A 15,200-nucleotide genomic window follows, 5' to 3' on the forward strand; every position below is an offset into this window, starting at 1 on the left:
CAGAAGCTTCCTCGGACTCGCGGGATATTACCGCAAGTTCGTTGAAGGATTCTCCAGCATTGCCCGACCCATGACCCAGCTCTTGAAGAAGGACAAGAAGTTTGAGTGGACGCCGAAGTGCAAAGAAAGATTCCAGGAGCTAAAGAAGAAATTAACCACCGCCCCAGTTCTGGCCACACCTGATATTCACAAGGAATTTGTGATATATTGTGATGCCTCACGAACCGGACTGGGAAGTGTTCTGATGCAAGAGGGCAGAGTCGTAGCTTACCTTTCAAGACAACTACGTCCTCATGATGAGAACTATGCTACTCATGATCTTGAGTTAGCAGTAGTGGTTCATGCCTTGAAGACATGGCGACATTACCTCCTAGGGAAGCGGTGTGAGATATACACGGATCACAAAAGTCTCAAGTATATTTTCACTCAAAAGGAATTTAACATGAGGCAGAGAAGATGGCTAGAATTGATCATGGATTATGGCCTCAGTGTTCAATACCATCGCGGAAAGGCTAATGTGGTATCAGATGCATTAAGCAGAAATGCGTGTTCCTTCAACGCTATGATTAAGGAAAGGCTACCCGCATTGTATGAGGAACTTGAAAGCTTCGGATTGGAACTGGTTCAACCAGGATTCTTGGCCAACCTCGAAGTCAAGCCTACCCTGGTGGATGATGTTAAGGAAGCTCAGAAGGGGCACGGGAGTATTGAAGGCATCAAGAGGAAGGTCAAGGAAGGCAAGGCCCCAGGATTCTCAGAGGATGAGCAAGGGATTGTGTGGTTTGGGAATCACATTTTCGTACCCAACAAGTCTGAGCTCAAAAACTTGATCTTGCAAGAGGCTCATGACACCCCATATTCCATCCACCCCGGAGGAACCAAGATGTATCAAGACCTAAAGGAAAGATTTTGGTGGCATGGCATGAAGAGAGAGATAGCCACTTTTGTCGTGGAATTGTCACGGCAGATGTCCTCGGGTTAGGACTTAGGCGTGGAGCCATCGCAATTGGGGAGCTTGAAGGGGTTAAGTGGGACAAGGAACACGAGGGTTTATACTGGTTCGGCCCCTTACGGTGAAGGTAAAAGCCTACGTCCAGTTGAGGTGGTATTAATCAGGGTTTCGATAACCAGGGAGCTAAACAGCTATGCCCGGCTCTCGATCAGATTGTTGTCGCCCCTAAACCGCTGCCGGGTCGTCCCTTTCTATAGGGAGGTTGGCACCCAGCGGCCCTTAGAGTCCCGGCCGGCTCATAAGAGTGTCCGGCTCAGACTCTAAACAATACTTGCCTTACACTACAAGTCTACTATAACAATGATGATAACTATGGTCAATAAGCCATCGTCGGGTCTCAGCCCATCTCTGGCCCATTATCTTGAAACTTAGCTCCGGGCTTCTGGCAATGACCCTTAGTGTAACCCGGCCCTCCTGGCGGGTGACTCCCAGGTCTATATCCTCAACATTAGGCCCCAGATTGACTTGAGCCGGCTCGTGTCAATCTTCAACTCTGCCGACAGAAAAATCTCCGGCTTACCGTTCGTGTGAAGGCCATAACCCGGAGTGACGTCATTCTCCAGACTCCGGATAATCCGCCGTGACGTCATCCTCCATTAAGTCCGTTTTTTACTCCGCCAGATCCACAACGGATCTCTGCTTTTACTGTCTTTGCGAAAATCGAGGCGCCGTGAGGGGGAGATAACCACGCCGTGGTCTCCTTGAATCTCGCGCCCACTTATGACTTACCTTATAAATAGGCCGGCCCGGCACTCTCTTCTCACACTCTCCTTCTTCTTCCTCGCGCTGTCGTTCCTCTGCCCGTGCTTCTGCCGCCGCCGCCGCCGTCGCGCCCCTGAACTTCATCGACCCGGCTGCTGCATCACCCTGACCCGGACCAGATAACGGCGGCGACCTTCGCTCTTCCTCAACTCCGGTGAGTCTTCTCTGCCTTGCTAGAACAGATCTGTGGTAGGGTTCCTCCCGTTCTTCGTGTTCGTCACCTTTGCCCAGAAACTCAGCAGTCCTCGTCACCACTTTAGTCGGTTGATCTTTATCCTTGCGTAAAACCACTGCGGTAGACGTTCGGAACTCATTTCATCTGCAAGAAATCCTCTTTTTACTGCATAAGAACTGTGTTCAACCTCAAGAACTTCTCCTGCCTCTGTTTTTTAGGTCTAGAAAATTTTCTCTGCTCCGACTATTTTGATCCAAAAAAGTTACGGTAGTATGTGAAACCTGTTTACCACACTTAGTAAAAACGCAACCATTGAATCTCGGCGGCTTACATGTCCGGTTTAAAGAGAACCATGCTCTGTAAAATCCTCCGACTTAACTGCAGTAAGCCGTAGATGACCAACTTAACCTGAAAGCCCCGACAGCTTAGATAACCCACCATATCAATATATATCATTAGTCCCATTCATAAGCCGTCACTGTAGTTTGAATGATAATCCCCGGCTTATAATTAACCCGGACACTTTTCTCTTCCTCATAGACCACCAACCGTCACCATGCCTCCCAAGGCTCCCATCACTTGCAACTGGATGAAATCCAACGTCACCGAAGAGACCCTGGCCAACTTTGTTAAGTCCGGATATCTGCCCAAGAAGGAAGTGATGTCCTACCGTGCCCCTGACCCGTCCGAAGAAAGACCTCAGCCGAGGGACGGGGAGGTAGTGATCTTTGCAGACCATATGAGCCGGGGCTTCGCACCGCCCGGCTCAAAATTCTTCCGGGACGTGCTCAACTTCTTTGACCTTCGGCCTCAGGATATAGGACCCAATTCCATATCCAACATCTGCAACTTCCAAGTTTTTTGTGAAGTATATCTTGGAGAAGAGCCGAGTCTGCTGCTCTTCAGAGAGCTGTTTTATTTGAACCGCCAAACCGAGTGCGCAAACGGTCCAAGTCTAGAGTTAGGCGGCATCTCCATCCAACGGCGCAGGGACTGTCTATTTCCTTACGCAGAACCGCCAAGTCACCCCAAGGACTGGAACATGACTTGGTTCTACTGCCAAGACACGTCCCCGGCTGATGAGAGCCCGCTGCCCGGCTTTCGCCCAACGCGCCTGGAGCCGACTCATCCGCTATCCGACAAGCTGACTGCCGCGGAATGCCAGCCTCTGCTTCCAACGATCAATAAGATCAAGGCCCTGCTAGGCAACGGTCTGAACGGAATAGACCTGGTCCGGGTCTGGATCTCATGGCGGGTGATCCCATTGAGCCGCCGCCCCGGCTTAATGTGTGAGTACACCGGGCGAAAGGATGACCCGCAGAGGCATAGTCGCAACGACCTTCCAGAAGACGTTGCCGAAGAAGAGACCAAGGCTCTATTAAACGAGAGCCTGGCAGACTGTGGAAAAACCAGGCTAGCCCCGTTCTGCAAGACCAATCCAGCCCCAGCGGTAAGCCACTGACTTTAACCTTTCCATTTTTTTTACCTGTCATCTTACTAAGAACTCATTACTGTATTTCTCAGGCTGATGATAAATTCTGGCGGGTCAAGTATGACCATGAGGCGGCCAAGAAGGCCAGGAAGGCGAAGAAAGCCGCCAAGAGAGCCACCCCTCGCAAAAAGGGAAACAGACCCACTGCTTCGGAGCTGCTGCAATTAAGCGATAGCTCCGAGTCAGAGGTAACCCTTAAACCTTTAAACTCTTGCCGTATTTATTGTTTGCTGCTGTCCACTTTACCATCATTTTGCTTATTGACAGGATGACACCGGCGCCAGTAACCCGGTGATTGAAGAGGTAACATTACTCCCCTCCGACTCGGAGCCTTTGCCACAGCTGAAAGTCCGAAGGGTAACCCGGAAAGTAAGCTTTTCTCATCCATTAGCTCATTAAGACCCTCAATTTCTTTTGAAGCAGCAGGTTCACGAAAGCCGGCGTCTCACCCGGGCCCGCAAGGACACCGACCTCTCCGCCGGGTTACCTGACGCGACAAGGAAACGTCGCACCGAGGTCTTTTCTCACTTGTACCCTTTTCATCCGTTGGCGGGTGTTATCCGTCAACCGCTTAATTCTTCTGACTCCAATTACCAGGAGACCTCCCCTTCTTCTGGTGACTCCATGCAGTCAAGTCTGCCGGCCTTCAAAACTGCACCCGGGTAATAACAATCACCTTACATTACCTGTCTGTATTTACTCTTTGTATGCCTAACACTTCTGTCTTTTCAGTGCCCAGGCAAAGCTCACCAAAAGAGCAAAGAAGACCAGGTCAGCCGGAGTGCCGGACTTGCCTGAGCCGGAGACGACGGCTCAAGATCCGCCAGCCGCCTCCGAGGCCACCATTCCCATGGACACGGCGCCTGAAGCCCCTGCCCCGACCACCAAGACAACGACCGAAGCGTCAGCTAATCCGGAGGCCTCCGGCTCAACCCCACCGGCTAACGACCCGGACGTGGTAATTACCCGGACGGAGTGTGTTGAGCCGGGGAGGCCGACCGCACTGGCCCAATGCTCCGCGAAGGGGGAGCTGCTGTGACCCCACCGGCGAATCTGGATCTCTCGGGCTACCCCGATTTGAGCATTGGAGAGCTTGTTTCTGGCTACATCAGCCAGGTTCACAAGAGCCGGGACGCGGAGATCGCCATGGTCAATCAGATCCAACAAAAGTCTGAGGTAACCTTCTGTTGTCTTCTTACTTTCCGCATAGTGATCCTTGTCATGCTAGCCCCCAAGTCTATAACTTATACTTGGCATAGGTTGTAGACTTAGAGTCCGGCTTACTTAATTGAACCAGCAGTACGTAGATAGACACGTTCAATATGCATTAGCCCCCAAGTGCCAAGTGTCTTTGCTTGGAAAGTGCTTGGGACTTATACAATGACTGTTTAATAACCCGGAAATATATGCAGGCTACTGGCAAGAAATTTGAGTCGGACCTTGCGGGTCTCAAGAGCCGGTTAAAAACTCAAGAGATGGAGACCCGGAAGGCGAATGCCAAGTTTGTCTCCAGCATCGCCGCTCAGGAGAAATTGAAGACTGAATTTGACGCTGAGCGGAAGGCCTGGGCTGAGGAGAAAGCCGCACTGGTGACCCGGGCAGAACTGGCGTAGAAGGCCCTCACTGAGAAGACCGCTGAGCTCTCCGGTCTAAAGCACCAGGTTTCCCAAATGGTGGCTGCTATCTTCGGTAAGTCGCCTCACCGGCTTTCATCAAGTCTGCACATGTTACGATTCACCCTTGTCACCGGCTTACCTGACCTTTATTAAATAGGTCCCAGGAGTGCCAACCTCAACCAGAGCGTGGTCACCAAGCTAAAGGCCGTGTACACCCTGGTGGAACAACTCTACACCGGGTCACAGCGCGCCTTAGCTGTGGTGGCCCTATCCAATGAGGTGCCAACCCATCTGGCTGAAGTCTTGCGCCGGCTCGCAGTTTTGGCACAGCGAATCCAAGAGCTACGTCGAGCCTCCGCAAGATCCGGAGCAATTGCCGCGCTGAGCCGGGCCAAAGCCTTCCTGCCGGAGCTAGACCCGGCAGACATCGCCCTGGGTTACCCCAGCCTGAAGGAAGACGGCTCCACCCTCGACCAGAAGGATTTCGCGGCATGCGTGAAGGCTGTACGCCCGGTGGCCACCATCATCGGGAACGACACCGACTTAACCAAGTATCAGCCGGGGTACAACGCGGAGAATCAGAGGATTCCAACCCCTCGCTATGAAGCTCTTAGTCTGATTCCTCCGGCTCGCCAACACACCTACGCCCCCGAGATTGACCCGGCCGGGTTAATTGACGAAGAAGCTCAGTTCGAAGCTCTCAGCGGCATCAACTGGAAGTCGTCGACCTTCGAAGCCTTGGGATCAGCCGGAGCAGAAGATGAGCCGGGGACTTCGACTCAGCAGGCGTCATAAACCGGCTAGCGGCTCACCAAACAACGCTCCACCCTTGAAACTTTGAAAGATTTTTGTAATAGAATAAGTGCAACAATTTATCTCTGCCGTGCCATCGTGCACGTAATGAATGCTGAAATCCTTTGAAGTCATTCTTTTGATGCTCCTCCGGGTCATAATTATCCTTCGTGCTTCTCAACCTTTAAAAAAGTACCTTCAAGCATCTGCATAGAAAGGTAAATCACAAGTCTCAAGACGGCTTACCACCCTCCGGATTAAATGACCCGGGTAGCATGGTTGGTATCTTAACTCTAATGGACTTGTCTTGATGACATCCAGGATGTTCAATTAACAAGATAACTCCAAAATTAAGCCGGTCAAGCGAAACCCGGCCATGCACACGTTGTCATAATCAGAGTAGACTTTGCGATAAATCGGAACTTAGGGGCTTCTAGTTCGAATACGACCAGAGACCCGGCCCGAAAGGGGTTTAAGCCAAGATTCGGATACGATCATATAGCCCCCAATGGGTGTGGCGATGCCAATCAAGAGGGTACCGACAGCTATGTTCTCTTGGGTTCGAATACGACCCATGTTTGAACAGGAAGCCCCCAAGTGATTCTGAAAATTGTTTAACGACGCTGATTCGAATACGATCCACGTCGGTTCTCAGAGGGGTTACACTATGATTCAAATATGACCAAAGGCAAGCTCCCAATGAGCTCGGCACTTTGCCAATCAAATGGGTATCGACAGCTATGTTCTCTTTGGTTCGAATACGACCCATGTTTGAACAGGAAGCCCCCAAGTGATCTTACTGCTTACGGCTAGACTCAAATGCGATCATAAGCCGGATCCTCCTTTCAAATTAGTATGACACGTATATTTGGAGGAGAAAAAAGGACAGAGGTCCTGCTTTATTGCTTATCATAATATATATATGTCTGAGATAAATATGTACACCACAAGAGCCGGTAGCTCAAGTGTAATAAGGCCGAAGCTGAGCGATATTCCACGGCCGACGGGTCTCCTCCTCAGATTTACGCGAATCTTTATGCTCCCGAACATCAATGAGGTAATATGACCCGTTGTGCAAGTTCTTACTGACCACAAAGGGCCCTTCCCAAGGTGGGGATAATTTGTGTGCATCTGTTTGATCCTGGATGAGCCGGAGCACAAGGTCGCCTTCCTGGAAGACCCGGGTTTTGACCCGGCGGCTATGATAACGGCGCAGGTCTTGTTGGTAAATCGCTGAACGGGCTGCTGCCACATCACGCTGTTCATCCAACAAGTCCAGAGCAACTTGGCGCGCCTGTTCATTGTCCGTCTCAACATAAGCCGCCACACGAGGTGAATCGTGACGGATGTCGCTAGGGAGGACCGCTTCTGCCCCATAAACCATGAAGAAAGGCGTGAAGCCAGTAGACCTGTTAGGAGTAGTGTTGATGCTCCATAAGACGGAGGGAAACTCCTCCACCCAACAACCCGGCGTCCGTTGCAAAGGGACCAAAAGCCGGGGTTTGATGCCCTTCAGAATCTCCTGGTTAGCTCTCTCAGCTTGACCATTGGACTGGGGATGAGCCACTGAAGAAACATCAAGCCGGATATGCTCTCGTTGACAAAACTCCTCCATAGCGCCTTTGGACAGATTAGTGCCATTGTCTGTTATGATGCTGTGCGGAAAGCCGAAGCGGAAGATCACCTTTTTCATAAATTGAACCGCCGTGGCTGCATCACACTTGCTAACTGGCTCAGCTTCCACCCACTTCGTGAATTTGTCCACTGCCACCAAGAGGTGGGTCTTCTTATCCTTGGACCGTTTAAAAGGCCCGACCATATCAAGCCCCCAGACTGCAAAGGGCCAAGTGATCGGGATCATCCTCAATTCCTGAGCCGGCACATGAGCCCGTCGGGAGAACCTCTGACAACCATCACACTTACTGACCAAGTCCTCCGCATCAGCGTGAGCCGTCAACCAATAAAAACCATGACGGAATGCCTTGGCCACAAGGGATTTTGAGCCGGCATGATGGCCGCAATCCCCTTCATGGATCTCGCGCAAGATCTCTTGACCTTCCTCAGGGGAAATACAACGCTGAAATACCCCTGAAACACTGCGATGATGCAACTCGCCGTTGATAACAATCATTGACTTGGCCCGCCGGATTATTTGCCTGGCCAAAGTTTCATCCTCAGGCAACTCTCCCCGGGTTATATAAACCAAGTACGGCATTGTCCAGTCTGGTATGACATGAAGAGCCGCCACCAGTCGTGCCTCCGGGTCAGGGATAGCCAAGTCCTCCTCTGTAGGCAACTTAACCGAAGGGTTATATAGGACATCCAGGAAAGTGTTAGGCGGCACCGGCTTTCGCTGAGAGCCGAGCCGGCTTAAAGCATCAGCCGCCTCGTTCTTCCTGCGATCAATGTGCTCCACTTGATATCCCTGAAAGTGCCCAGCAATGGCATCAACCTCGCGGCGATAAGCCGCCATGAGGGGATCCTTAGAATCCCAAGTGCCTGATACTTGTTGAACCACCAAATCTGAGTCCCCAAAGCACCGTACCCGGCTTAAGCTCATCTCCTTAGCCACCCGAAGACCGTGGAGTAAGGCCTCGTATTCAGCCGCATTGTTAGTGCAAGGAAACATCAATTGTCGCACATACTGGAACTTGTCACCCTTAGGGGAAGCTAATACAACACCAGCCCCCGAGCCCTCCAGCTGCCTGGACCCATCAAAGTGAATAGTCCAATAGGTGTTATCCGGCTTCTGCTCAGGCACTTGCGACTCTGTCCAATCATTAATAAAATCCACCAAAGCCTGAGACTTAACAGCAGTGCGTGGCACATATTTGAGGCCATGAGGCCCAAGCTCAATAGCCCACTTAGCAATTCTCCCTGTAGCCTCTCGGTTCTGGATAATATCCCCAAGAGGGGCAGAACTGACCACAGTGATGGGATGACCCTGAAAATAATGCTTGAGTTTCCGGCTCGCCATGAACACACCATATACAAGCTTCTGCCAGTGCGGGTATCGCTGCTTGGACTCAATAAGCACCTCACTGACATAATAAACCGGCCGCTGAACCGGATGCTCCTTACCCGTCTCCTTACGCTCCACCACCATAGCCACACTGACGGCTCGTGTGTTTGCCGCCACATACAGTAGCAAGGGCTCCTTATCAACCGGAGCAGCAAGGACGGGGGGCTCTGCCAGTTGCTTTTTCAAATCCTCGAAGGCGGTATTAGCTGCATCATTCCAGACAAAGTTATCCGTTTTCTTCATCAACTGATATAAGGGCATAGCCTTCTCACCCAAGCGGCTTATGAACCGGCTTAAAGCAGCGATGCGACCTGCCAAACGCTGAACATCATTTCTACATGCCGGCTTAGCTAGAGAAGTGATAGCTTTGATCTTCTCCGGGTTAGCTTCAATTCCTCTGTCAGAAACCAAGAAGCCCAATAGCTTGCCCGCAGGAACACCAAAAACACATTTGGCCGGGTTAAGCATCATCTTGTAGACCCGGAGATTATCGAAGGTTTCCCTTAAGTCATCTATCAGGGTTTCCTCCCTGATGGACTTAACCACAATATCGTCCACGTAAGCGTGAACATTGCGCCCGATCTGTTTATGGAGACAATTCTGTACACAACATTGGTAAGTCGCCTGCGCACACTTGAGCCCAAAGGGCATAGAGACATAGCAGAAGGCTCCAAAGGGAGTGATGAACGCCGTCTTCTCCTGGTCCTTAACTGCCATCTTAATCTAATGATACCTGGAATAGGCATCCAAGAAACTTAAGCGTGCACAACCTGCCGTAGCATCAATGATCTGATCAATACGGGGGAGAGCAAAAAGATCAGCCGGACACGCCTTGTTCAAGTCCGTGTAGTCCACACACATCCGCCAGGTGCCGTTCTTCTTAAGTACAAGCACCGGGTTAGCCAACCACTCTGGGTGAAAAACCTCAACAATGAACCCGGCCGCCAAAAGCCGGGCCACTTCTTCACCAATAGCCTTCCGCCTCTCTTCGTTAAACCGTCGAAGGAACTGTCTGACCGGCTTAAATTTTGGATCAACATTGAGAGTGTGCTCAGCGAGTTCTCTAGGTACACCTGGCATGTCAGAAGGTTTCCATGCGAAGATGTCCCTATTCTCAAGGATGAACTCGATGAGCGCGCCTTCCTATTTCGGGTCCAGATTTGCACTGATGCTGAACTGCTGAGACGAGTCACCTGGAACAAAATCAACAAGTTTAGTCTCATCAGCTGATTTAAACTTCATTGCTGGTTCATTCTCCGTGGTTGGCTTTTTCAGAGAGGTCATATCTGTTGGGTCAACATTGTCTTTATAAAATTTCAACTCTTCTGTGGCACAAACAGACTCTGCATAAGCCGCGTCACCTTCCTCACACTCCAGAGCCACTTTCCGGCTGCCGTGAACCGTAATGGTCCCATTGTGACCCGGCATCTTGAGTTGTAAGTACACATAACACGGCCGTGCCATGAACTTGGCGTAAGCCGGCCGTCCAAATATGGCGTGGTAAGGACTTCTTATCTTGACCACCTCAAAGGTCAACTTCTCCACCCTGTAGTTGTTCTCATCACCGAAGGCCACTTCCAGTTCGATCTTGCCGACTGGATAAGCCGATTTACCGGGTACCACACCATGGAAGATAGTATTTGACTGGCTGAGGTTCTTATCAACTAGCCCCATACGACGGAAAGTCTCATAATAGAGGATGTTGATGCTGCTGCCTCCATCCATGAGTACCTTTGTGAACTTATAGCATCCCACTTGAGGAGCCACCACTAAGGCCAGGTGGCCCGGGTTATCCACCCGGGGAGGGTGATCCTCCCTACTCCACACTATGGGCTGCTCCGACCACCGTAAGTAGCGTGGAACCGCCGGCTCAACAGCATTAACAGCCCTCTTGTGAAGCTTCTCGTCTCGTTTGCACAAACTAGTGGTGAACACGTGATACTGTCCACCGCTAAGCTGCTTTGGGTTGGTCTGATAGCCCCCCTGTTGCTGTTGATGACCCTGACCAGACTGTTGATTAAAGCCCCCTTGACCGTTCTGAGGACCGGAATTTGACCCGCCGCCCGGGCCATGAAAGCCGCCGGCGCCTGAGCCGCCACCCGGACCATTGTAGTTTTTAAAGGCCTTCATGATAGCACAATCCTTCCATAGATGAGTCGCTGGCTTCTCTCTAGAACCGTGTCTCGGACAAGGTTCATTCAACAACTGTTCCAGAGAAGGTCCTGACCCGCCGCCTCGGGGAGGGGGCCTCCCCTTGCGTCGCTGGTTATTGCCTTGAGAGTTGGTGTTGGCTACAAACTCTAGGCTGCCATCGGCCTTGCGCTTGCCTCCTCCTTGGTTCCCCGGGCTAAACTGAGGACCCTTGCCGTTGCCGTTCTTCTTTGCCTTCCCTACCCTTTCATCATCTGAAGGGGGATCCTTGGTACCATCGGAATCGGCGTACTTGACAAGAGCTGCCATCAGTGTACCCATATCAGTACAGTCACGCTTAAGCCGCCCGAGTTTCATCTTTAGGGGCACAAAGCGACAGTTTTGTTCCAACATTAAGACTGCAGAGCCGGCATCCATCTTATCCGATGAATGTATGATCTCCTTGACCCGGCGAACCCAATGGGTCGTGGATTCACCCTCCTGCTGCTTACAGTTAGTCAGATCCACGATTGACATAGATTGCCTGCAGGTATCTTTGAAGTTTTGAATGAACCGGGCTTTCAGCTCAGCCCAAGACCCGATGGAGTTCGGCGGTAACCCTTTCAACCACGTGCGGGCAGTTCCATCTAACATCATGGTGAAATATTTGGCCATGGCCGCCTCGCTGACTTCCAGCAATTCCATAGCCATCTCATAACTCTCGATCCAGGCTGCCGGCTGTAAGTCTGCTGTATAGTTAGGCACCTTCCTAGGTCCTTTGAAGTCCTTGGGTAGACGTTCATTACGGATAGCTGGCATCAAACACGGGACACCCCCGGTTCTAGTAGGGATACCCGCATCAACGGACATCGTCGGATAAGCCGGGGGGGTTTGGTAAGCCATCACTTGAGGCGCCTGCTCCGCCTCCTGGCGTGCTTGGTCTGCTACGTAGAAGGCTCCATTATGAGCCGGGCCATGACCAGGGGGCGGGTCATGGCGTCGGACATTACTTGAGCCGGTCGCCGAGACCATGTGCCGGCTGTAACTCGGGCTCTGCCCTAGACGAGGGGTTGAATGGATCCTATCCCGGCTGTAGGAGTACGCCTCTTGCTGCGCCAGCGCTGTCTGGAGGAGTTCTCTGACCCGGCGGGTCTCAATAGCCGTCGGAGAGTCGCCATGAACGGGCAGAGCCGCCAGCCGTGCCGCTGCAGCGACCATGTTCTCCAGCGGGTTATTATAATGGCCCGGGGGTATTGGCACATACTGAGGCGGGGCGGGGGGCCCTGGGGAGGCCCCATCACTCGTGGTTGAATAAGGGGTCCAGATCCGGGTGCTACGACCCCCGGCGGGTGACTAGACCCTGCACCCGGTGTGTTGAAGAGGTTGCGCGGATCGTAAACCGGCGGGAGTCGAGATTGAGCCTTTTGATGCCTCCTTCTCATGACCTCATTGGCCGCGTTCTGATCCATCGTGAGTTGGAAGGACTGCGCCTGAATCAGCTGAGTCCGGGCATCGAGAGCCGCCCGCTCCGCAGCCAGTCTGATCCCTTCCGCTGCAAGGTCCTCTTTAGCTTTTATCAGATCCAATTTTAGCTGTGCCACCGCCGCATCATGCTGAACTTGATCCGCCGGGTCGACCGTTGCGGTTAACAGGGCCGTCATCTTATCCGTGAGATCCATCAGCACCTGAGCCGGGGAAGGCACCGGGTTTTCCGATCCGGAAGCAGGGTTCTGAACAGGCTGCGCACCAGCCATAAAAACTCCAACCTGACTTGGCGGCTCAAAAAGGTCCGGAATACTGCTGCCATCGGAATAACTCATGAGCCTGCCATCTTGAAGTTGGTACAACGAGTTTGACTCATCAGCGGCCGACTCGCCGTCAGAGCCGGCGGCCGCCTCATCCCCAGACCCAGATGGATCAGAGGGCCCTCCGTGGATGCATCCCACAAAAGCGCGCTTTAAGGCAGGCCGGGCCCGGGCGGGCCGTGCGCGCTGAGCCGTTTCGATGAGACCGGCGCGGAGATCCGGCTCGGGGCCCGGCTCTCCAATCTTGCCGATGAAGACATGAATTCCACCAAAGGGGACCCGGTACCCGTACTCCACTGAGCCGGCGTCGGGGCCCCAGTCCGCATCGTCGATGTAGAGCTTGCCGCGACGACTCTTGGTCATCCGGCCCACAGCGTATCCCTTGAGCCCTTCGAAGCTGCCCTTCAAGAACTCAAATCCACCGTGCGCCAGCCCCACGGTGGGCGCCAACTGTCGTGGAATTGTCACGGCAGATGTCCTCGGGTTAGGACTTAGGCGTGGAGCCATCGCAATTGGGAAGCTTGAAGGGGTTAAGTGGGACAAGGAACACGAGGGTTTATACTGGTTCGGCCCCTTACGGTGAAGGTAAAAGCCTACGTCCAGTTGAGGTGGTATTAATCAGGGTTTCGATAACCAGGGAGCTAAACAGCTATGCCCGGCTCTCGATCAGATTGTTGTCGCCCCTAAACCGCTGCCGGGTCGTCCCTTTCTATAGGGAGGTTGGCACCCAGCGGCCCTTAGAGTCCCGGCCGGCTCATAAGAGTGTCCGGCTCAGACTCTAAACAATACTTGCCTTACACTACAAGTCTACTATAACAATGATGATAACTATGGGCAATAAGCCATCGCCGGGTCTCAACCCATCTCTGGCCCATTATCTTGAAACTTAGCTCCGGGCTTCTGGCAATGACCCTTAGTGTAACCCGGCCCTCCTGGCGGGTGACTCCCAGGTCTATATCCTCAACAACTTTCGTCGCTAAGTGTGACATATGCCAGAGAGTCAAAGCTGAACATTAGCGGCCCGCTGGATTGTTACAACCTCTCAGGGTGCCTGAATGGAAGTGGGACAAAGTCGGGATGGACTTCATCACCGGATTACCCAGGTATAGCAAGGGGCATGACTCCATATGGGTCATTGTTGACCATTTGACTAAAGTTCCCCACTTCATTCTTGTCAAGACGACCTACAAGGGGAACCGGTTAGCCAGCCTCTACATCAACCGAATCGTAAGCCTTCATGGTGTTCCCAAGGAGATTGTGTCTGATCGAGGAACCTAGTTTACCTCAAGGTTCTGGAAGAAGTTCCAAGAGGCCATGGGAACCAAGTTGTCCTTCAGCACTGCTTTCCACCCACAGACCGGAGGTCAAAAAGAACGAGTGAATCAGATACTCGAAGACATGCTCCGAGCCTGTGTCTTAGCATGGATCTAAGTGGGAAGATCGCCTACCCTTCACCGAGTTCTCCTACAACAACAGCTAGTCCAGTCTTCAGATGGCACCGTTTGAGGTGCTATATGGACGGAAGTGCCGCACTCCCCTCAATTGGTCCGAGACCGGAGAAGGACTAGTCTTTGGGGCCGATATCCTCCGTGAAGCAGAAGAGCAAGTCCAACTTGTCAGAGAGCGTTTGAAGACTGCCAAGTCATGACAGAAGAGCTATTCTGACTCACGTCATGGAGACATAACCTTCCGAGTTGGAGACCATGTCTATCTCCGGGTCACACCTCTCAAGGGGACCCAACGCTTCCATGTCAAAGGAAAGCTCGCACCAAGATACATCGGCCCCTTCAAGATCACTGACCGACGAGGAGAAGTTGCATACCAGTTGGAACTACCACCTGAACTATCCGATGTGCACAACGTATTCCACGTGTCACAACTCCGGAAGTGTCTCCAAGTTCCAGACAAGTCCAATCTCTACAAGGATGTTGATCACCAAGCCATTGACCTTCAGCCTAATTTAACCTACCGTGAGAGGCCCATCTGCATATTGGGCGTAGCAGAACGACGCACTCGAAGCCGCACTATCAAGTACTTCAAGGTCCAGTGGAGCAACCATACCGAAGCAGAAGCAACCTTGGAACGTGAAGACTACCTTAGATTCGAGTTTCCAGATCTCTTTTAAGCCTAGTTTAGAAACTCGGGGACGAGATTCTTGTAAGGGGGGTAGGTCTGTCACACCCTGCATTTTGTAACATGTCATTTGCATTAATAAAGCATGAAAATTTGGACCAACAAAAAAACTTTTGCATCATTTGGCTTTTATTTGGAGTTGGTTCTCTCTTTGTGATTTTCAAGAGCTCTTTAAGGTCAACATAACTTCACGTTCTATACATCATCTCCTTGCCCCAAACTTCTGTCCAATGATCATGCCATGTGTATAGAACAGTATAG

At 51.9% G+C, this 15,200-nt stretch overlaps 1 protein-coding gene across 1 annotated transcript; it reads left to right on the top strand.

Annotated features, from left to right (window-relative positions):
* Positions 1 to 1,056: 1,056 nt before the first annotated feature.
* On the top strand, positions 1,057 to 6,013 carry LOC141026571 (uncharacterized). The gene is made up of 8 exons (XM_073503327.1): positions 1,057 to 3,399; positions 3,474 to 3,629; positions 3,709 to 3,744; positions 3,865 to 3,957; positions 4,039 to 4,103; positions 4,174 to 4,617; positions 4,854 to 5,130; positions 5,215 to 6,013. Exons 1-6 carry the CDS (start codon positions 2,506 to 2,508, stop codon positions 4,478 to 4,480), a joined length of 1,551 nt encoding a protein of 516 aa, XP_073359428.1. The 5' UTR covers positions 1,057 to 2,505; the 3' UTR covers positions 4,481 to 4,617; positions 4,854 to 5,130; positions 5,215 to 6,013.
* The last annotated feature ends 9,187 nt before the right edge of the window (positions 6,014 to 15,200 follow it).

Source organism: Aegilops tauschii, chromosome 7 (assembly GCF_002575655.3).
Source record: "Aegilops tauschii subsp. strangulata cultivar AL8/78 chromosome 7, Aet v6.0, whole genome shotgun sequence".
Taxonomy (NCBI): Eukaryota; Viridiplantae; Streptophyta; class Magnoliopsida; order Poales; family Poaceae; genus Aegilops; species Aegilops tauschii.